The 22,894-nt window shown below is 35.9% G+C and overlaps 1 protein-coding gene across 1 annotated transcript in view; it reads right to left on the bottom strand.

The window, feature by feature from the left end:
• The window catches only part of LOC136025196 (alpha-amylase 1-like), a 66,927-nt gene that overhangs the window by 27,475 nt on the left and 16,558 nt on the right, over window positions 1-22,894 (bottom strand). Inside the window, exons 4-7 of the mRNA XM_065700996.1 lie at window positions 18,004-18,182; window positions 16,584-16,722; window positions 13,487-13,642; window positions 10,460-10,610 (exon numbers count right to left, since the gene is read on the bottom strand). Coding sequence (XP_065557068.1) covers window positions 10,460-10,610; window positions 13,487-13,642; window positions 16,584-16,722; window positions 18,004-18,182 — 625 coding nt within the window. The remainder of the gene's footprint in view (window positions 1-10,459; window positions 10,611-13,486; window positions 13,643-16,583; window positions 16,723-18,003; window positions 18,183-22,894) is intronic.

Raw genomic sequence — 22,894 nt, 5'->3', positions numbered from 1 at the left:
AGGCTCAAATTGTTCAGATGGCATATATCCCCCCCCAAGCCTCGTATTTTCCCTATTTTCCCGAAATGTATCAGATAAACATTTTGAGATAACCGTTTGTTGTCTTAGAAACTTCCAAAAAGGCTTATTCGATTAGAAATTCAAAGGCCTTTTTAATAGTCAAAAGTCATTGGAGGACAACAAGCCCCCACCCCATGCCAATAAATTCCCAAAACATATCTATCCAGAATTTTGAGATCGCGATTTTATTAAGCGCAGTTTAAAGGTCTGGGAATTATGTCTTCGAGGATGACAGTACCCCCCCCCCCACAATCCTCAGTGCAAGGGTTGTAATTATGCCCTGAGGGCATATAAGGTTTTTACAGAAGGGGTGGTCGCGTGCCCCCCTCCCGGATAACCTCTTTTCCCAAAACGCATTCAATTGAAATTATGAGATAGCCATTTTGTTACCAATAGTCCAAAAATTATAGAACAATGTCTTTAGGGTGAGCATAATCCCCCAGAGTCCATGGGCAAGGGTTTTAAGTTATGCCCAGGGCAGATAACATTTTTTGGAAGTGGTAGTCGTATGAATTTTGGATGGATGAAGTTCATTTGATTGAAAGTCGGAAGTCGTAGTGCCCTTTTTAAGAGGCAAACGTGAATGGAGGTCAATCAGCCCCCCTCCCCAAGCCTATTGTTCCCCAAAACATTACCGATCTAAATTTAAGAGAGCTATTTTGTTCAGCCTTGTTGAAAGGTCCAGTAATTATGTCTTTGCAGATGTCAACCTCCCTGCAGTCCTCAGGAAAAGGGCTGTAAGTTAGGCAAATCGTTCATTTTTTACACATAATATGTGTTGTTGAGAAAGGTATGCATGTTTGAACTTTAATTTCCAAGAAGACAAAGGGTATTCAGGTGATCCTTTCAGAGAATGTTGAGAGGAGTGCTGAACAAAAGCAAAACACGTTATGCGTATATGGATTGTCAAAAGGATGCAACAAAGGAATAACTAAGTATTTTAATTTGGAAAATTCAGAAAATGATAAGGGAGATGATCAAAAAGGCAATATTTGTATGCTACCAATGCTACTACAATTACCACCACTACTACCACCACACAGCTCTATATACGGCATTCAGGGAAATTTGAAGTAAAAAAAGACTTTATGTTCAAGCATGTTGTATAAATAGCGTATCTCAATAATTGATTTGGGTAACAAGTTGGAATTATCAGAGAATACTTAAAGTGGAAGATCTTCTCACTAAAAGCAAAATATATACATACCACTATTAATACTACTGTTACTTTTACATCTACCATTGCTACAACTACTACTTATATTGAAACTAGTTGTACGGCTAAGAGCATTGAGATGAAACTTTCAAGAAGTATACAAACATTCAAGTTATCGAAAGGACATATCAGCAGTGTCATAACAATGGCTAATTGCATTAAGTTGAAACTTCCAGGACTTTATGAGAGGAATGTTCTAGTGACCAAAAGGGAACAGGTTAATGACACTGCTGAAGCTATTTAATAATATTGCTAGTAATATCAATACTACTACTATGACTACTATTACAACTATGCCTAAGGGTATGAAGGTGAAATTTTCAAGAAATTTTCAGGGGGGGGAGATAAACTGAATAAGAACCCACCCTATGTATGCAGGTTGTCAAAAGGATGCAACAGCAATATCTTAAGAACAGTTTGGTGTGTGAAGTTGAAACTAACAGGGCTTGTTGCGAGGAATGTTGAACTTACCAAAGGAAAACATTTGCAACCTAATATTACCGGTTCTATTTATACTACTGCTACTGTTGCTATTTTTACAACTTCTATTACTACTACAGCCACTAAAGCTTAGGCTACTAGAATTAATTGTATAGCTACTATTACTGCTGCTGCTATTAAAACTAAGAATATCAAGGCAAAAAATTTGGGATATATAGAAACTCTATGGAATTTATTCGAAACACTCTATGCCCACACAGGTTGTCAAGCGGACGCCTCAGAAATGCTTCGGGAATGGTTGATGGTATGTGATATATGCAAACTGTTACTAATGCCGCTATAACTATTGCTACTGCACAAGCTAATGGTATCAAGATGAAGCTTTTAAGGAATTAAATAATAAAAAAAAAAATAATTTTTAACTGTAAATAAGGAGTGACATTAAAACTTAAAACGAACAGAAATTACTCCGTATTTGAAAGGGGCTGTTCCCTCCTGAACGCCCCGCTCTTTACGATAAAGTTTTTCACTGTTTTAAAAAGTAGATTTGAGAGAAAAAGTCAAATTTTAGCGCAAAGCATGGGGCTTTGAGGAAGGAACAGCCCCTTTCATATACGGAGTAATTTCTGTTCGTTTTAAGGCTTAATTGCTTACTTGCAGTTAAAATTTTTTTTTTTTATTTAATACCTTACTTGAGTGCTTGTCTGATAGTCGAAGTTACAACGCTGAAAATTTGGAAATGTCAGTCATTGTGTCAATGCTGGAGTTGCATGTGCCCATCCGATGCCTTCGACTAGTAATTAAACAGTTTGTAGTAACGAACTGTAATTAAAATGTGACTAGGCCCAAAAGTAACCGAAATTCTAACAAAGGAATTTTACAGCAACTAACACATCAAAAGAATCAGCTTTTTATTTTGATTAAATAAAAAAACAAGTTTTTTAACTGAAAGTAAGGAGCAATATTAAAACTTAAAACAAACAGAAATTACTCCGTATATGAAAGGAACTGTTCCCTCCTCAACACCCCGCTCTTTACGCTAAAGTTTGACTCTTTCTCTGAACTATACTTTTTAAAAGGGTAAAAAGATTTAGCGTAAAGAGCGGGGCGCTGTGGAGGGAACAGTCCCTTTCATATACGCAGTAATTTCTGTTCGTTTTAAGTTTTAATATCGCTCCTTACTTTCCGTTGAAAAAACTGGTTTTTCTTATTTAATTGCTGAACGTTTTTGAATTAATACATGTTTTGATTTTGGCTCTTCGCACCTGAATAATTAAAACTTAATTTGCAAATTAATTTTTGTTTTGGCTAAATGGCTTCCTCATAGTTTTGATCGGACGATTTTGGGAAAAAAGGAGCGGAGAGTAGGCCTAGTTACCCTTCAATTTTTCGGTTATTTAAAAAGGCAACTAGAACTTTTAATTTTTTACGAACGTTTTAATTAGTAAAAATAATACGTAACTTACGAATTAACTTACGTAACAAACTTCTATATTCGTATGTTTGATACGTATATACGAATACCCCTATATACGTATACCCCTCATTACGCATATGAGGGGGTTCTCCCCCTTGTCAATACCTCGCTCTTTACACTAAAGCTTAAATTTTGTCCCAATTACTTAAGAATGACCGCTGAATCACAAAGGCCGTAGAATAAATAGTTGAAATTAATAAAATTACTTTAGCGTAAAGAGCGAGGTATTGAGAGGAGGTGAACTTCTCATATGCATAATAATTTCTGTTCATTTTAAGTTTTAATGCTGCTCCTTACTTTCAGCTGAAAAAACTTTTTCATATTCTATTTTTCATTGTTCTTTAAAAAAATGCTAAAAATCCCATGCCCCCTTCATGGAAATTTTTTCCCCCTTAACAATTGCCTCCATGGAAAGTTCCCCCCGCGTAACCCCGTCCCCTCAAGCCTTCCCCCAACCAAAAAATCCCCCTGAAAGCGTATGTACACTTCCCAATAACCATTACTATGTGGAAACACTGGTCAAAGTTTGTAAATTGTGGCCCCTCCCACGGCGACTGTGGGGGAGTTAGTCGTCCCCAAAGAAATATTTATTAGGTTTTTCGACTATGTTGAACAAAATGGCTATCTCGGAATTTTGATCCGGTGACTTTGGGAAAAGATGAGTGTGGGAGGGGGCCTAGGTGCCCTCCAATTTTTTTGGTCATTTAAAAAGGGCACTATAAATTTTAATTTCTGTTAGAATGAGCCCTCTTACGACATTCTAGGACAACTGGGTCGATACGACTACCCCCAGGGAAAAAAAAATAAATAAATAAAAACGCACTCGTGATCTGTCTTGTGGCGTAAAATGCAAAATCCACATTTTTGTAGATAGGAGCTTGAAACTTCTACAGTAGAGTTTTCTAATACGCTGAATCTGACGGTGTGATTTTCGTTAAGATTCTATCACTTTTAAGGGGTGTTTCCTCCTATTTTATAAAATAAGGCAAATTTTCTCAGGCTCATAACTTTTGATGGGTAAGTCTAAAGATAATGAAAATTTTACATTTAAAATCAGCATTAAAATATGATTCTTTTGATGTAGCTATTATTATAAATGCTGTAGCTATATTGTTATATTGGTATTTTTAGAGTTTCGGTTGCTATTGAGCCGGGTCGCTCCTTACTACAGTTCGTTACCACGAACTGTTTGATTACTCCGTGTACGAAACGGGCTGTTCCCTTCTCAACGCTCCGCTCTTTACGCTAATGTTTGACTCTTTCTCTCAGTTCTACTTTTATTGAACAGTAAAAAAAACTTTAGCGTAAAGAGTGGAGCGTTGAGGAGGGAACAGCCCCTTTTATACACGGAGTAATTTCTGTTCGTTTTGAGTTTTAATGTCGCTCCTTACTTTCAGTTAAACAACTAGTTTTTTTTGTTTAATTTCTGAACGTTTTTGAATTAATGCATCTTTGATTTTGGCTCTCCGCACATAAATTATTAAAATGAAATTTGCATATTAATTCTATTTGTGGCTAAATGACTTTCTCTTAGCTTTTATCAGACGATGTTGAGAAAAAGGGGTGGGGGAGGAGGCCTAATTGTCCTCCAATTTTTCAGTTACTTGAAAAGGCCACTAGAACTTCTAATTTTTAACGAACGTTTTTATTAGTAAAAAATATACGTAACTTAAGAATTAACTTACGTGACGATCTTTTATATTCTTATATTTTTATTATGTATATGAGGGGGTTTGTTCCCTCGTTAATACCTCACTCTTTACACTAAAGCTTAAATTTTGTCCCAACTCTTTAAGAATGACCCCTGAATCAGAAAGGCCATAGAATACATAATTGAAATTACTAAATAAACTTTAGCGTAAAGAGAGAGATATTCAGGAAGAGATGAACCCCTTATATGCGTAATGATCTCTGCTCGTTTTAAGTTTTAATGCTGCTCCTTACTTTCAGTTGAAAAAACTTTTTCATATTTATTTTTCATTGTTTTTCTTATGATAACGCTAGAAAATCCTGCACCCCCTTCATTTAATTTTTATTCACCCATGACATATTCCTCAAAGGAAAGATCCTCTCCCACATATCCCCTTCCCCTCATCCTCTCAAACCAAAATAATCCCCCTGAAAAACATCTGCACTCTTCCCAATAGCCATTACTGTATGTGAACACTGGTCAAAGTTTGTAACTTGAAGCCACTTCCCTGGGGACTGTGGGAGAGTAAGTCATCCCAAAGACATAGTAATTACGGTTTTCTACTATGATGAACAAAATGGCTATCTCAAAATTTTGATCCGTTGACTTTGTGAAAAATGAGCGTGGGAGGGGGCCTAGGTGCCCTCCAATTTTTTGGTCACATAAAAAGGGCACTAGAACTTTTCATTTCCAATAGAAAGAGCCCTCTTGCGACATTCTAGGACCACTCGTTCGATACGATGACCCCTGGGAAAAAAACAAACAAACAAATAAACACGCATCCGTGATCAGTCTTCTGGCAAAAAATACTAAGTTCCACATTTTTGAAGATAGGAGCTTGAAAGTTTTCAATAGGGTTCTCTGATACTCTGAATGCGGTGGTGTGATTCGTTAAGATTCTATGAATTTTAGGGGGTGTTCCCCCCTATTTTTCAAAACAAGGCAAATTTTCTCAGGCTCGTAACTTTTGATGACAAAGACTAAATTTAATGAAACTAATATATTTAAAATCAGCATAAAAATCCAATTCTTTTGATATATGTTTTAGTATCAAAATTCCTTTTTTTAGAGTTTCGTTTACTATTGAGCCGGGTCGCTCTCTACTACAGTTCGTTACCACGAACTGTTTGATTCTAAATATGTAAAATTCATTAAGTTTTAATGTTATCCATTAAAGACTGCAAGCATAAGAGAAGTTTTTTTTAACTGAAAGTAAGGAGCGACATTAAAACTTGAAACGAATAGAAATTACTCCGTATATGAAAGGGGCTGTTCCCTCCTCAACGCCCCGCTCTTTACACTAAAGTTTGACTCTTTCTCTCAATTCTACTTTGTTAAACAGAAAAAAACTTTAGCGTAAAGAGCGAGACGTTGAGAAGGGAACAGCCCCTTTCATACACGGAGTAATTTCTGTTCGTTTTAAGTTTTAATGTCGCTACTAACTTGCAGCTAAAAAACTTGTATTTTTTAATTAACTTCTGAGTGTTTTTTAATTAATGTATGTTTGATTTTGGCTCTCCGCACATAAATTATTAAAATGAAATTTGCATATTAATTCTTTTTTTGGCTAAATGACTTTCTCTTAGTTTTGATCAGACGATTTTGAGAAAAAGGGTGGGGGAGGAGGGTGTGCTTCAGCGGTCCTTTTTAAGGGATAGGAAAAAAAATCAATTTCAGCGTAAAAAGCAAGTAAGCAACCCCGATACGGAAGAATTTCTGGTCGCTTTAAGTTTTAATGTTACTTCTTATTTTTAGTTGAAAAATATGTTTTTATTCAATTTTTTTTTTCAAATCAGGCCGGAAAATTTCTCTCGCCACCACCGCAGAAATCACTCTCAAAAAAAATTTCCGTATCCTAACCTTTAAAAGATGCCATAGGTAAACAACGGGCAAATTTTATAACTTACAGCCCTTTCACCAGAGCTTTGGGGGTAATGTCTTTCCCAGAGGCATTGTTAATGGATACCTTTAAACTATGTTGAATTAAAAGGCTACCTCAAAACTTTCATCGGGTGTTGGAGAGGAAACATGGGGATTAAAAGGGGGGCTAGTGCTCCTCCAACGTTTTTCCACACTTAAAAGAAACACTAGAACTTTTAATTTCCATTTGAGGGAGTCCTCTCCCGGTCTTACAGGAGCATTGGTTCGATACAATTATCCCTGGGGGGAAAAGCAAATAAATACGTATCTATGACCTTTTTCACGCGACAATATACAAAATTTCACCTTTTTGTAGATAAGAGCATGAAACATGTTCACAAGACTTCTCTGATATGCTGCAGCTGATGCTGTGATTTTCATTAAGAATGCTTAACTTTTTGAGGATGTTTCCTTCTTTTTCCAAAATCAGGCAAATTCTCTCAGGCTTGCAGTCTTTGATGGATAATATTAAAACTCAATGAGTTTTACATATTTAGAATCAAAATAAAAAGCTGATTCTTTTGATGCGTTAATTGCTGTAAAATTCCTTTTTTTAGAGTTTTGGTTACTTTTGGGCCTAGTCACTCTTTAGTTACAGTTCGTTACTACAAACTGTTCGATTACTAGTCGAAGGCACCGGATAGTCACATGCAACTCCAGCATTGGCACAATGACTGACATTTCCACATTTTCAGCATTATAACTTCGACTATCAGACAAGTACTCAAGTAAGGTATTTGTAAGGAAAGTATTGAAGTAACAGAAAGTTATTAAGTGAGGGTTATTCAAGTAAGTGATCAAGTAAATAATGGAAGAGATTGGTGGTTTTACTTTTGCTGACTGAGTAGAAAATTTGTCTAATAAAAATCATTTCCAAACCTATTACGTGTGGTCGTAAAGGTTCGATATGGAAGTCCGTTCAATAAATTAAATTTGACTATCGATTAAGTACGCCTCTAGAGGACTATAGGGATTTGAGGGTCCTACTTTTTTGACAGGGTAAAAGAATTTTTTATTAAGAAAAACTTCAATTGGGAGCCCCTTTTCATATTAAAGATGAAATTTTCATGGTGAGATTTTCTATTTTGGACATATGACGTTCAATTTTGCTAAAGAGATCTTTTATTCCCTGTCCTTAAAAATGAAAAAATAAAACTATAGGAACACTTAATAAATGAATTTGCGGGAGGCGGGTAATTTTTGTGTGAAAATTGACAATTTCCTTACTTATTCCCTTCTCCCGTTCTTTAAGGTTATGTTTTATTTTTAACTGAAGAAGATTTTTCGGTGCAAGAACGCAAAAACTTTGCTTTGAAACATAAAATAAATCAAAATAGATTAAAATACAGCCATTTCATATCAAGAGACTTCATAAAAGAAACAGCTGATGCAACCAACTGCGTGATCAGTGCATTTATTAATATGTGAGAAAAGATAAGACAAATATACCTCTTGAAACTGTCTATCACTGGCCTAGATAGACTGTATTGGCATACTTAAGTCAATAAAGCACAAAAATAGACAACAACCGAAAAAACGTACATATAATAATAGGTCTAGTTAGGAAAAATTAAACTAGGAAAAAGTTAGGAAAAAAACTTTGGGACGAAAGTTCTAGATGGAGAATTCCAGTGAAAATTTTGTTGGTGTAAGGAGGGGGATTTTTGCTGAAACAAAATGAGGGAAGCGCGGTTAGAGGGTTGAAAATTAACTGGGGAAAAGGTAGTTTAATCGATAAGTTTTATACATTCGTTGATTATTCTACTGAAAGGGACAGCAGGGGACTTCTAGAGAAGAATTTAACTCCGAATGGATGTTGAGACTACCAACCGAAGCTATTTCCAAAGATAATTTTTGAGGCATTCGCTTCTTCAAGTAATCAGAGTGAGTAATTCCAACGCATTTGCTTTATCAACTTTACAAAAGAGATTACACATCTGATGATGCTGTGTACAATTCTGTTTAAATTACCATGTTGATCAAAATAAAAACATTTTCTGTCCCATAGGTCTTGTCATGTCTGAAAACCCTGATTTTCTCATATTTTCTTCCGATTATTTGAAATTTATGAAGTTTTTAGGGAAGAAAAATATTTTGGCAGCGTCACCATGATGAAACAGAAAGAAGTCAAAACTAATCAGCAGAACCTGAAAACGCTTTTTGTCTAAAAAAAACTCAAATGTCGACAACCTGCTGATTCCCGAAGACAACTACTCATTCAAAGGAACAACACCTTGTAAAACAGTTTGTTGTCTAATATTGTTTTTAGCTTATTTTGTTTGCTGGTTTTTCACTCGAGCTTAATTTTTTTTTTGTTTATTTGGTGACCGCTACCACCAAAAACTGCATAAATGCCTATAAAGCTTTTTTTCATTACATATGGCTTCTGAATCTTTCCTAATCTTTTAAGATGTATGTTTTCAGTAAAATTTCCAGATAAACAATTCAAAAATATAATATTTCGTCGTACTTTAAGGTCTGTTTCCACTGTCCGAACCGAAAATAATGGTTGCAACTTCACTAACAATTGTATTTATGTGGGCCAAGTAGAAAATGTTACAAATAGTACCAAGTAATGTTATTGAGATACTCGACAAGATGTTGGATAGTATTTTAATTTATACAGAGCCATGAGAAAAAAACAGAGAAAAATAAAACAAGACTGACAAATTTCCTCATTTAAGAAATCGCTGACATAACAAAGGATTCATAAGGAAAACATTAAGCTATTTAAAATTTCAAATACTTTTTGGTTCATCACAGCAATTAGTATTTGAAAATCCTATCTGTGGTTCTTTAAGCTCTTTTTATACTGTAGCCTACAGTTACCATAGGGAAGTTTTTTTTCGATATTCTATTAACATTACACATTACAAAGTTACCATTACAATTTTTTTTTCTGATGCCAGTTAAGAGCTAAGATAAAACATAAAATGAGCAAAAAATCGGTTTTACTGAAAACTTATCTTGCTTAAAATCTAGAGAGAATCAAGACTGTATGCAAGGGTTGGCCACCATGGAGGATATGATATTATCCTTCATTCTTTCCAGCCTCTCCATTCCAAAAATGGCACAAAAATTTCATTTTAGGGTTCATGGTGCATATGACACTTCATGATGGCGTTATCAATTTGAATTGATCCAAAATTATAATATGTAAAATTGGCTTTCAAATGAGCCCTTGAACATCTGTTTTTGATGTTCCAGTCACCCTCCAGCGGCAAAGATTAAAAAGAAGAAGAAAAAAAGGGCACATCAACCCAACCAAAGATGTAATTTTCCAAATTTTTCACGGTGATGGCCTGTATTTTCCAGTTAAAAATTTTCAACCAGGGGGATTATAAGGATGATCTTTTTATTTCGACACCATTTTAAGGGGTTTCATACTCAATTTTGAAATTCCTGCAATTTGTTTTCGAAAGGTTATTTGCTAATAAAATTAATAAAAATAATAGCTGCAAATCATTAGTCATCAAAAAAGGGCAATTTTATACTATGCAGTTTAACTTAAACTTATTTTTAAGCTCTTGGCTACTAGGGGCAAGTGGGCTACCCTATTTACTAGGTTGCCCCTTTCGCTTTAACAAAGACATAGCCTTTTACCAATGACAAAAGTTAGAGTTGGTTAGTGCTGAGAATTTTGAACTTTTTTTACCTTCCACCTCCACTTGTTGGGGGTCCTTGGTCTGAATTTGTAAACTCGTATGAGCTCATGACCTTTGGAAAGCCGTAAGGATGGGCCAACATGTAAGCATTTGCAAAAATATAGTCTCTTGGATCCTTGTGTGTAACAACATCTCCAGCACCTAAGAAAAAGACACCTTTAGCATTTGTGCATTACTTTTATTCTTCGAAAATAACTACCAACAATAAAATCAAATGAATGCATTACCCTTTTACAAGAATAACTTATTTCTATTGCCAATGTCTTATATAATGTAGTGCCTAGGAAGATGACCAGGATTGTACTTTTGGAGAATAGAAGGTCTAATACATTTTTGAAAATTTCATACCTCAATACCTTGGTGACTATGGGCCCAGGACTATCTTTACGACTTGGTTTTAGTAAAATGAAAGCTCCACAGATCAATTTTCAGGGAATGCGATGAATGTAGCTTAAAGTTCCCAATGCGGCGCTTCTGATAAATTCAAACTATTAGAGACTCGCCACTCATAAGCGGCACTTAGTCAAGAAAATGTTCAGGTGGTTCGAGATTGCCATGCATGAAAGCCAATTTTTTACGTTTAAAATAAAAAAAACAATTTTTTTCAACTGAAAGTAGGGAGTAACATTTAAACATAAGACGAAAAAAAATCACTGCGTATATGCGGGCCCCCTCGTCATTACCTTACTCTTTACGCGAAAGTTTGAAGTTTGTTCCAATTCTGTAAGAATGACACTTCAATCACGAAGGCCGTCCAATTAGAACAATTAGCTCTTTTGAAGGTACTTAAAAAAAAGCTTTAGCGAAATGAGTGAGGTATTGCCGAGGGGGTAAAACTCCTTATATGAGTAATAATTTCTATTTGTTTTAAGTTTTAATAGTTGCTCCATACTTTCAGTTGAAAAAACTTCTTTTATTTAATTTAAGATTGTTTTTAAGCAATGCTGGGAAATCCGGCACCCCTTCATGGAAAATTCCCTTCCCCCATGAAAAATTCCTCGTTACGCGAGTTATTGAAAAGATCTTCCAACAACCCCCCCCCCCCGATCCACCACCAGAAAAAAAACTGAAAACATCTGTATGCTTAGCATTAACCAATACTATAGTATTGGTTATTAGATTTTTACAATCTAATAACATGGTTATTAGATTTTTCGACTATGCTGAACAAAATGGCTATCTCAAAATTTCTATCAAGTGACTTAAGGGAAAAATGAACGTGGGAGGGGGCATAGTTGCCATCTAATTTTTGGTCACTTAAAAGGAACACTAGAACTTTTAATTTCCCTTGGAATGAGCCCTTCCGCAATATTCTAGGACCACCGAGTTAATAAGATCACCCCTTCGAAAAAAAACAAAAAAAAAACAAATAAACACGCTTCCGTGACCTTTCTTGTGGCAAAAAAGTAAAAAATTCCACATTTTTGAAGATAGGAGCTTTAAACCCATACCGTAGCGTTTTCTGATGCGCTGAATCTGATGGTGTGATTTTCATCAACATTCTATGGCTTTTAGTTAGGGTTTTTTTCCTTTTTTTCTGAAAATAGGGCAAATTTTACCAGGCTCGTTAGTTTTGATAGGTAAGACTAAACTTGATCGAACTGATATATTTGAAATCATCATATTAATCTGAATCTTTTGATGTATCTATTAATATCAAAGTTCTGTTTTTTAGAGTTTTGGTTACTATTGAGCCGGGTCGCTCCTTCCTTACAGTTCGCTACCGCGAACTGTTTGATACAATGTGATGAAACGCATAGAGCTATTCCGAAGTTATTCAGATGGCACTTAGCCACCAAAGAAGAGAAAGGGCTTTGACTGAACAGACAAGAATATTGTATTTTCTGGAACTAACTCTGAAAAAATAGCCCATGTGGTTGAACTAATCCAAAGCTTTGACTTGGTTTTCCACTAAAAAATTATTCGATAGATTATAAGCATATTTTACCTGAAGAAACATGATTTTAATTTTACTCAGTTGATCTATAGACTATTTTGGAAACGGAAAGACTTTGGAAGGGGACACATTATTGGAAAACTAATTACTTCCTATATTCTAAATATTCAGTGGAAAACGGTATGGTAAAGTTTGATTAGTGTGGCAAGGACGCACCCATGGAATTTTTCAAATGTGCCAAAACTGATGATTTCCTGGTAATCTACCAGATTATTATTCTAAGACTCTGCTGGAACCTTGGACATGTATTCTTCCAGAATTCAGGTGAAGGAATCTACATCAGCTTGAAGGACGGAACATATAAAAAATTGGCTCACACAAGTAAACTGTGATTTGGGCCAGTGGATCTGTCTGAATTTTGCACTGAACAAAGAGACTAATAAAACTTTCAAGATGGAATGTTTCGAGGTTCGATTTTGGAAATCTACCATAATTTAGAAAAAGAATATAAAAGTGATGGGGTATTATAAGCTTTCACAAGATAAGGTTTTTGCATTTTTTTTAAAATTAAACTCCATTTAAATAAGTTTCCTGATTCTAAATTCTTCTGTAGATACTTTATGCTCCTTTACAGTATGCCATTCCAAAGAAACAGGGGATGAGAAGTAAATATCGACCCAATCTATATTAAGTAAGATTGGGGAGAAGGGGTATAGACCCTTGTAAAGAGTAAAAGGTGTCTAAATGGCTATAAATGAGGAGCAGAAAATTAAATTTGTTATACATTATTTACTAATCATATCCGAACAGCCTATTTAGTCATATTTACACTTTGTATATACGATTCTGCAGATAAAAGAAGAAAAACAAGTAAAATATGTGTGCCTAGAGGCATTTTAATCACTAAAAAACTGGAAAGCATGATTTATGATTGGTTCAGCATATTCAACATAATTTTTGCAAAACATAACCGACAGAGGTCATCCTACGTGGTCTATATAGTCTTTCCTGTGTTACTACTTTGACATTTAAGGCATTATTGTTATATGTGGTATATGAACAAAGCCTTTTCTAAGAACTGATCATATATCTCCTATTTATGGTTAAAGTACAAACTTACCGCCATGTCCTCTTTGGTTGTCATGGTTGTCAGTGAAAACCATAGCCTTGTCTTGTCTTGCCATTCCCCATCCATAGTCAACAAGCCCTCCTAATTGGCCAAAATCTCTTGCTCCCCAAGCAATTTTTGAGCAGTAGCGGAATTCAGTGACAAGACCTTAAAAGGATAATTTCCTAAAATTACATTGGATGCAGGATTATTATGGTTCTTTAAAATGAATTTCTTCACAAAGCATTTACCTTCTAAAAACGAAAAAGTGTACTACCCTTCGAATAGCAAGAGCATATTCAACTCCATACTTCTCCTAATTGTGCTGGAGGGAGCAATTTGAACCAGTCTTATTTTATATTTCTAACTCAATATCCCCTCTTGCTGCTGAAATATTTTAAAATCGTTTATGAATAATTGACAAATTACAATGTGAAAAGAACAGAAGTTTCTACGCCAAAATATCATGCAAAGGATATCAAAATAAATTTTGAGCCATTTCTGAAAAATTATCCTACCAAAAGTGTAACTAAAGTTTAAGAAAAGGTTTAATATTCTTTTACATTTATAGAATATTATATTCTAAGATTTAATTAGTGTAAAATTTATTTTATGATATTATATTTATAAGCAAATTTTGAAAATATTATGCAATCGAACAATCTTTAAAATAGTAAACATTATCTGAATTAGAAAGCAAAATCGAAAATCAGAAACTAGGGGTAACATGATAACATGGATTGCTAGGATTTTAAATATAGAGTGTGTAAATGCAAATTCAGAGCAGACTTACCAAGTTTACCAATAAACCTTTATAAAAATACTATTTTTACAGGAAAATGTCCAAAAGCGACGTGGTCATCATCAACTGATCAAGTAATGGGATGCACCTGACTATGTCTGTTTCTTTGCTATTCAGCTCTCTTGATATTTCTGATGTTCCGTCAAGTTGGACAATTCCGGTTCCTTATATAATTAAATAAAAAAAACAAGTTTTTTCAACTGAAAGTAAGGAGTGACATCAAAACTTAAAACGCACAGAAATTACTTCGTATATGAAAGAGACTGCTTCCTCATCAACGCCCCGCTCTTTACGCTAAAGTTTGACTCTTTCTCTCAATTCTTCTTTCTAAAACAGTAAAAAACTTTAGCGTAAAGAGCGGGACGTTGATGAGGAAGCAGCCTCTTTCATATACGAAGTAATTTCTGTGCGTTTTAAGTTTTGATGTCACTCCTTACTTTCAGTTGAAAAAACTTGTTTTTTTTATTTAATTTCTGAACGTTTTTGAATCAATGCATGTTTTGATTTTGGCTCTCCGCAGAGGAATAATCAAAACGAAATTTGCATATTTTTTTTTGGCTCAATGGCTTTCTCATAATTTTGATCGAATGATTTTGAGAAAAAAAGAGCTGGGGACGAAGCCTAGTTGCCCCCCGATTTTTTGGTTAATTAAAAAGGCAACTAGAACTTTTAATTTCTTACGAATCTTTTTATTGGTAAAAGATTTACGTAACTTATAAATTAGCTTACGTAAAGAACTTTTGTATTCTCATGTTTTTATTACATATATGAGGGGATTCGCCCCATCGTCAGTACCTCGCTCTTTACACTAAAGCTTAAATTTTATCCCAATTCATTAATATGACCCCCTGAATCACAAAAGCCGTAGAATAAGTAGTTGAAATTACCGAAAATACTTTAGCGTAAAGAGCGAGGTATTAGAAGGAGGTGAGCCCCTCATATGGGTAATAATTTCTGTTTGTTTTAAGTTTTATTGCTGTTCCTTACTTCCAGCTGAAAAAGCTTTTTCACTTTTATTTTTTAATTGTTTTTTTTTTAAATAATGCTAGTAAATCCTGCTCTCCCTTCATGGAAATTTTCTTCTCCCATTACAAATTCTCGAAGGAAAGTTCCCCCAGCATATCCCCCTCTCCTCAACCCCTCCCCCAAACCAAAAAAATCCTCCTGAAAACGCCTGTATACTTCCCAATAACCATTACTATATGTAAGCAAAGGTCAAAGTTTGTAACTTGTTGCCCCTCCCACGGGGACTGTGGGGGAGTAAGTCGTCCCCAAAGACATAGTTATAAGGTTTTTCGACTACGCTCAATAAAATGGCTATCTCAGAATTTTGATCCGTTGACTTTGGGAAAATAATTAGCGTGGGAGGGGGCCTAGGTGCCCTCCAATTTTTTTGGTCACTTAAAAAGGGCACTAGAACTTTTCATTTCCGTTAGAATGAGCCCTCTTGCAACATTCTAGGACAACTGGGTCGATACGATCACCTCTGGGGAAAAAAACAAAAAAAACAAAAAAACAAAAAAACAAATAAACACGCATCCGTGATCTGCCTTCTGGCAAAAAATGCAAAATTCCACATTTTTGTAGATAGGAGCTCGAAACTTCTACAGCAGGGTTCTCTGATACGCTGAATCTGGTGGTGTGATTTTCGTTAAAATTCTATGACTTTTAGGGGGCGTTTCCCCCTATTTTCTAAAATAACACAAATTTTCTCAGGCTCGTAACTTTTGATGGGTAAGACTAAACTTGATGAAACTTATATATTTAAAACCAGCATTAAAATGCGATTCTTTTGATGTAGCTATTGGTATCAAAATTCGATTTTTTAGAGTTTTGGTTACTATTGAGCCGGGTCGCTCCTTACTACAGTTCGTTACCACGAACTGTTTGATAAGGAATATATAATGGAATATATCATTAATATTCATAGGAATATATCCTATGAATGGATATATTCCATTATATATATTCATAATATAATATAGTAATATAATATATTCCATATATTCATAATATAATAAGGAATATATCATGACCTCTGCTGTATTTGGCTCTATTTCATCCTTTCTATCGCCGAACGATGACAACACTTTCAGAAAAGCTTTCGTCCAACCGAGCAATCAGAAGTGACACCCACCGGCACACCTAATGCCCCATCGATATAGACATAGTAAATTTTTTTGTGGTGTAATTTTACCACTAAAATAGTTGAGAGAATTTGAAAACTTTGGAACCTAATAACACAGCGAATGTATAGTTAGTAAGAGGCCCTAATATAGAGCTCCCCTTGTCGAAGGATTCACTTACCCATATCGTAGTACTCGTCTACTTTAATAGCTCCATCGTTCCTATCAATAACTTCTGTAAACACCCAAAATTTGGAACCAGGTGGGAAATTTTGATCAGTTGGTAATGGATTTACCCCAGAGAGCATAACATTTATATCCTGAAATGAAAATAGGTTTATTATATTTAGTTGAAAACATCTGTCTTGGCTTTTTCAACAATTGGCCATGACTTTGACTTTTCCCACAACTATTCCCTTTTTTTAATTCAAAAATATATTTCTTAGCAAAAAGCAAAATAGCCAAAAAAAATAATTTTGTGCTACAAATAAATGTATAATAGTATTTTAGCTAGACCCAGGGAGGTGACGAAGGGTAATTAGCCTTTTTTCCCATGTTATAGCCTCTACTACTCATAAAATGAGAGGGACATGCTTCAGACTAAAAGAGTATCAGCTGCTTCGATAGCCTACTTTACTACTTTTTAAAAGCACCGAACAAGACACAACTTTGGTCATGGGTGTTACTTCAGATGTAACATGGTCATGGGTGTTACTTCAGATGTAACATGGTCATGGGTGTTACTTTGCTTCAGAATTTTTCAAAAATAAACAAATATTCATAATTTTTTAGTTATTTTTTTTCAGGTTCAATTAATAGTAGGTGAAATCGGAAGTTTTCTCTTTTTGCTTTTATGTTGCAAAGTATGTTTGAAGTCAAGCATATTTTATTAAAAACAAATATCATAACAACGAAACTACTAATGAAATGTACAGGTTTTTATGGGTCCTCTACATTTTTTCCCTCCTTAGATCCAGATTAAGCCGTTAATTTGGTCAACTGGTTGATTAATGAATTCAATAAGTATACTGCGAAAGTATGCCAATTATTATTTAAAAGACTTACTTCATAGTATTAAACGCTGAATCGTTAATTTATTTAATAAAAGTAAGAACGAATGAAAGAATTTGAAAGTTGCGCTATCAGTAACCAAACAATGCGTATTTTTGCATGATCTCATGCTACTGCAATGAAGAACCACCCCAGACGATTAGAAGTTTCTCTACTGCTATTGGCTTCTGAGGGTGGAACATGAGAAACACCAATGGTGGTGAGGCGGAAGAGGCAGAGGTAAAGCGGGAGAGTATTTACTGAGGTGTGTCCTCTCAATGCGTTCAAACCTTCCATGGGCTCATGATCTCAAGATATTTTAAGGGAATAATGGTGATGAGCCCTTCTAGCTTGAACCTTGTGTGGTTGCTCCGACCAGAATGTAAGTGTGTATGAGTATTTTGTAAAAACTGGAAATAATATCCCCAAGGAAAATTTTGCGATGCTCTATTAATACAATAATTTAAGAATAAAATTTTTGCTCCCTTATCTCCCCTCACCCAGAACATATTTTTGTACTCGTTCATGTTAAAATAAAAAATTGGATTTACCTCAGGCCACATGTGCTTAGCAGCATCAATACGGACTCCTGCTACTCCAATTTCAACCATATGATTAAAATAGTCAGTGATCTTTTGCCTGACGTAAGGAAGTGATCCATAAAGATCAGTAAGACCGACAAGATAGCAGTTCCTGACGTTATTTGGGTCGCCATAGTTGTTGACATTTCCTATGGATCAAATAATAAATTCAATAATGGTTGTTGACAATAATGGTTGCTCAATACTTGTTGACATTTTCTATGGATTAAATAATAATTTCAATAATGGTTTTCGACAATAATGGTTGTTCAGTATTGTTGACATTTCCTATCGATTAAATATTAATTTCAATAATGATTGTTGACAATAATGGTTGTTCAATAGTTGTTGACATTTCCTAAGGATTAAACACTAATTTCAATAATGGTTGTTGACAACAATGGTTGTTCAGATAGAGAGAGAGAGAGAGAGAGAGAGAGAGAGAGAGAGAGAGAGAGAGAGAGAGAGAGAGAGAGAGAGAGAGAGAGAGAGAGAGAGAGAGAGAGAGAGAGAGAGAGAGAGAGAGAGAGAGATTGGTATATTTTAAAACTATGGTAGCATTAGTTTTTTTCCAAATTCTTACATTTAAACAAAAATCACGTACTACGGATCAGCATTGAAAATCGATGTGAAAAAAGGCGCAAATGAGTTGGCGTAACGATTAGTTCGTAATTTAGGGGGTAAAAGTTTATTTTGTAAGCGATTTTGACTATTCGGAGGGGCTGGCTCGGATAGTACTGATCGGTGACTCGCATTAGCTATGACGGATTTTCCAAATTGCAGAACCAGGCCTTCAAGCCGGACTTTAAGTGGAGATTAATTCAGTTTCACGACAGCTTGATCATAGAGTATGTCGCAGTTTCGGAGTATAGTCCTTGTTGCTCCTTTCTGGAAGGACTCTATGTCGCGTAATAGGTACGCCGTGTGGATAGCAGATGGATCCCACACTGGGTACGCGTACTCGAGCAACGGGCGAACATAACACATGTAGGCAGGGAGAAAACTTTCAGTATCACATCCTAAACGTCTCATTTTGGTAAGTGTCTGAAGGCTTGCATTAGCCTTGTGGACGGTTGAATTAATATGAGCCCTGAAACCATAGTCACTATTGAAAGTTACTCCTATGATTTTCATTACGTTCCCAATCGGGAAAGAGACTAGAGGTATATCTATATTCCGCTTCAGACGATTGAAACGAATTATCTTCGACTTGGCTAAGTTGATGGTAAGGTCATGACTTGAGCATTCGGTCTTTAGCTGATCAAATAACTGGTCTGAAAACTGCTTTGTTATAATAGTGTTTTTGACTAGGTAAGCGAGCACTATGGACAGATCATCTACAAACTTGTTGTCGTGCTAACTAAGCAGGAAATTAATCAAAGCCAGGAAAATTATTCCTGCTAATTTCGTGCCTTTTGGGGTCCCACAAGAAATATCTGACCATGATGAATCCGAATCGTTTTCGTGGAGTGCAAAAACTTTTCGTTTTCAGTTAGTTAAGAAGTCCAATACAAGGCCAAGGGTGCGTCGTTTGGCAACCATTTCCTGGAGACTCATGCCTGCAGTCAGGTGGCGGATTAGGTAAAAGGCCTTTCTGAAATCCACTGCGCCAATGTCGACTAAACAGATACCTATTTCGAGCCATTGGAGGACGCAGTCAAACATTCGTACTAGGTAGACTGTAGTTGTACACTTGGGGAGCCCACCGTACTAGAATTTATCAATACACCCATGAATTTGTTTCAGAAGAAGCTTGAGTTTGAAAGCCTGCGTTACTTTCGCCAAACAAGGTGTAAGTAAGATCGGACGGAGATCGTCGCATGCACTAGGGAGGGCAATTTTTAGGGATAGTTCAACAGTTGCTGACATTACCTATGGATTAAATATTAATTTCAATAATGGGGCTTTGCAGTAAAAAAACATAAATATATATTTTCAATATTCAAATATCTCTAAAAGGCATATTCTAATAGGAAGCCAATTGTGACTTACGTTTGCAATAAGCAAGGAAGGAAAGGTAGTTAAAGATTGAAATGATAGCGATGAATGAAAATTAATGCATTGACATTCCTTATATTTTGAATCAAGGGACGAGAGAAACAGGAGCATGGCCGGAATCCAGTCGTACTAAAAATAGAATAGTCGATTCGTTTAGTCTGGACTGGACGCCCTTCTCTTTTTTCTTTCTTTTTTGAAGAAACTCGACTGAAGTTCAACAAAATAATTTAAGAGATATAAGTACTTTTTATGTATATTTTCAACAACTAATATATCTAATGGAAACTTCAAGCTACGACGCAATTTCACAATATTGATGTTTGATTATCCTTATCACCAGTCTTTGTTTAATAATACGTGTGGATTTAAATTTGTATATGAATACTCAAAAGCTTCCAAAATAAACATCCAAAAATTTAAAATTTAGGAAGATTAAAATTACCCTGCAAAAGTTACTAGAGAAAACTTGCGTCGTTTCAGATATAGGGGGACCAAAACAGGGGGCAATATTAATGGAAATTATATCATCATTTCAGCATACCTAATAATCCTTGAACAGAAGTTTTAAGCCCTTTTTCTAATAAAGTAAGAAATTTTACATTTTTAAAAAGAAAAATGGTCACAAATGCCAAACGTTGTCGTTTGGCATTTGACCTTTGAGCATCGATAAAATTTTGAAGCAGGATTAAAGTTTGGAATAAATTAAGTTTGAAATACAGTGACTGTCAGTGATTATTGAAGTTTCGCAATAAGTGAAATATATACGCAATAAGGAAGGCTTGGATTGTCGGATCATTTGTTGGATGTCGGAGTACGGTGGGAAATAAGCCAGGCAGGTCCCACGTCCCATCGGGCCACTGACCACAAAGTGATTGCCACTGCTTGCGTGGGCCTGTCCCTATTTGAGATAAGTAAATTTTAATTAATTTTAAATAACGAAAATGTCTGTTCAACAGGAAACAAATCTGGATATTTTAGAGCGTCTGAAAAATATAGAAAACCAGCTTGGGGGCCTTTCTAAGCTCGCGTCGATAGCGGAAGAACTGCAAACCATATCCTCCCAAATAAAGAAAAATGAGGCGTCGCAATCGAAAACCACGGAGGACATCCAGAAAATAAAAGAAAGGATAGACGAATCGCAGAGGCGCGGAGACTGGTTAGAAAAAGAAGCAAAACAGTCAAGCCTGATTATTTATAATTTTAAACCCCCTAAACCCACCTAGGGGATCACTTGCGGAGGAAATCAGTGAGGTCATTTCCGGCTGTTTGCCACAGACTGAGATCAGGAGATGGGACATTAATGACGCATTCCGCTTGAACACTAAAAAACAAGGAGAAATCCGTCCAGTTTTAGTGAAGTTCACAACCAAATATTTGCGAGATTTGATTTTGCGAAACTCAGTTCGCTTCCAGAGTTGCGGTATCTCCCTAGCTCCGGATTATACACGGGCCGAGAGAATTGCTCGCAACGCTCTGAAACCACTTTTGCAGAAAGCAATCAAAGAGGACCGTGAGGTGAAATTCAGGGGCCCTCGTTTATTTGTAGACGGTGAATTGTTCACGTTTGAACATGAATCAGGAAAAATTAGAAATAATGGAAGAAATAAAGCAAAAGAACTAGCGCGATCTCAAGTGCAAGAGTACACTGGATCTAGCGCGGAAATGGAAAGCGAATGTGGGGATCAAATGTCCGAGGTAAACTCGGATATTCGTAGCGGTAGTCTCACACACGACCAGGCTATTAGCCAGGCAGACGGTAAAAAAACCGGAGTGAGCGGAGCCACGAGTAAACGAGGTTTAGAAGAGATAATCAGCGCCGAAGATCGTCACAGGCAGGATCGTCGGAACGTAACTCGTGATCCACCAAATCAAGGCCTTGGTCGAGAACCCCCCACGCCGCTCACTCAGAAATAGACGAAGGAGCCCTTTCAATTTCGAGGAATAGGAAGTAGGCCGTGTACAACAAATTCAGTTTATGACATGGAACGTCCAAGGCCTAATGAGTAAAAAACAACAGTGTCTAAATGAGTCTTTTCTGAAGTGTGATGTAACATGTTTAATTGAGACATGGACCCCGCCTTTGGAGGATCTGTCGGTTAAAGATTACACAGTTTTCCGTGCTGACCGGCAAATTTCCTGTAATGCACGTTTTTACGGCGGAGTCGCGGTTTTTGTGAAAAAGCAGAGTTTCGAAGTTTGTCATAGAATAAAAAGTAAATCTGAGAACATTATTTGGTTAAACCTTAAGTGTCATGATGGATCAAAGATTGTCCTGGGTTGCATATATGTTGCTCCACAGAATAGTAGTTATATGAAAGAAGATACGTGAACTTTGATTGAAAATGAGTTGGAATATTTACAGAGAAAATATAGTGAAGAGTTTTTTGTTTTGATGGGTGACTTTAATGCTTATACGTCAGAAGAACCAGAAATTCCCCTTGTTTCTCTTTCAGGAAAGAATTTGACGTCACTGAGGATTCCAGAGAGCTACAAAATTCCAAGGAGGAGCCAAGATGTGAAAATAAAAGTTAACCAATGGGGAAAGAAGCTGTTGGGCATTTGCAGAGAATTTGGTCTAGTCATTGGAAATGGAAGGTTTGGAAATGATGCGGGACGCGGTGAGTGTACTTGCACTTCCGGAACGAATTTTAGTGTCATTGATTATGTTTTGGTGGACAGTAGGCTCGCACCTATTTCCCTAAACCTTGAGGTAGTGCATTTTGCTGGTTCTGACGATTTTCCATTAATTTTTTATTTTCAGTCGACAAATATTAGTAAAAATCAGCGGAAAAAAGAAAAACTAAAGTATCAGACATTTGGGACAGGAATGAGTAGCACTGGCTTGGTAAAATCAAGAATACAA

The sequence above is a fragment of the Artemia franciscana genome, chromosome 3, assembly GCF_032884065.1.
Source record: "Artemia franciscana chromosome 3, ASM3288406v1, whole genome shotgun sequence".
Lineage (NCBI taxonomy): Eukaryota > Metazoa > Arthropoda > Branchiopoda > Anostraca > Artemiidae > Artemia > Artemia franciscana.
The sequence above is the reverse complement of the archived record's forward strand: the minus strand, read 5'-3'. Positions and strand labels throughout refer to the sequence as shown.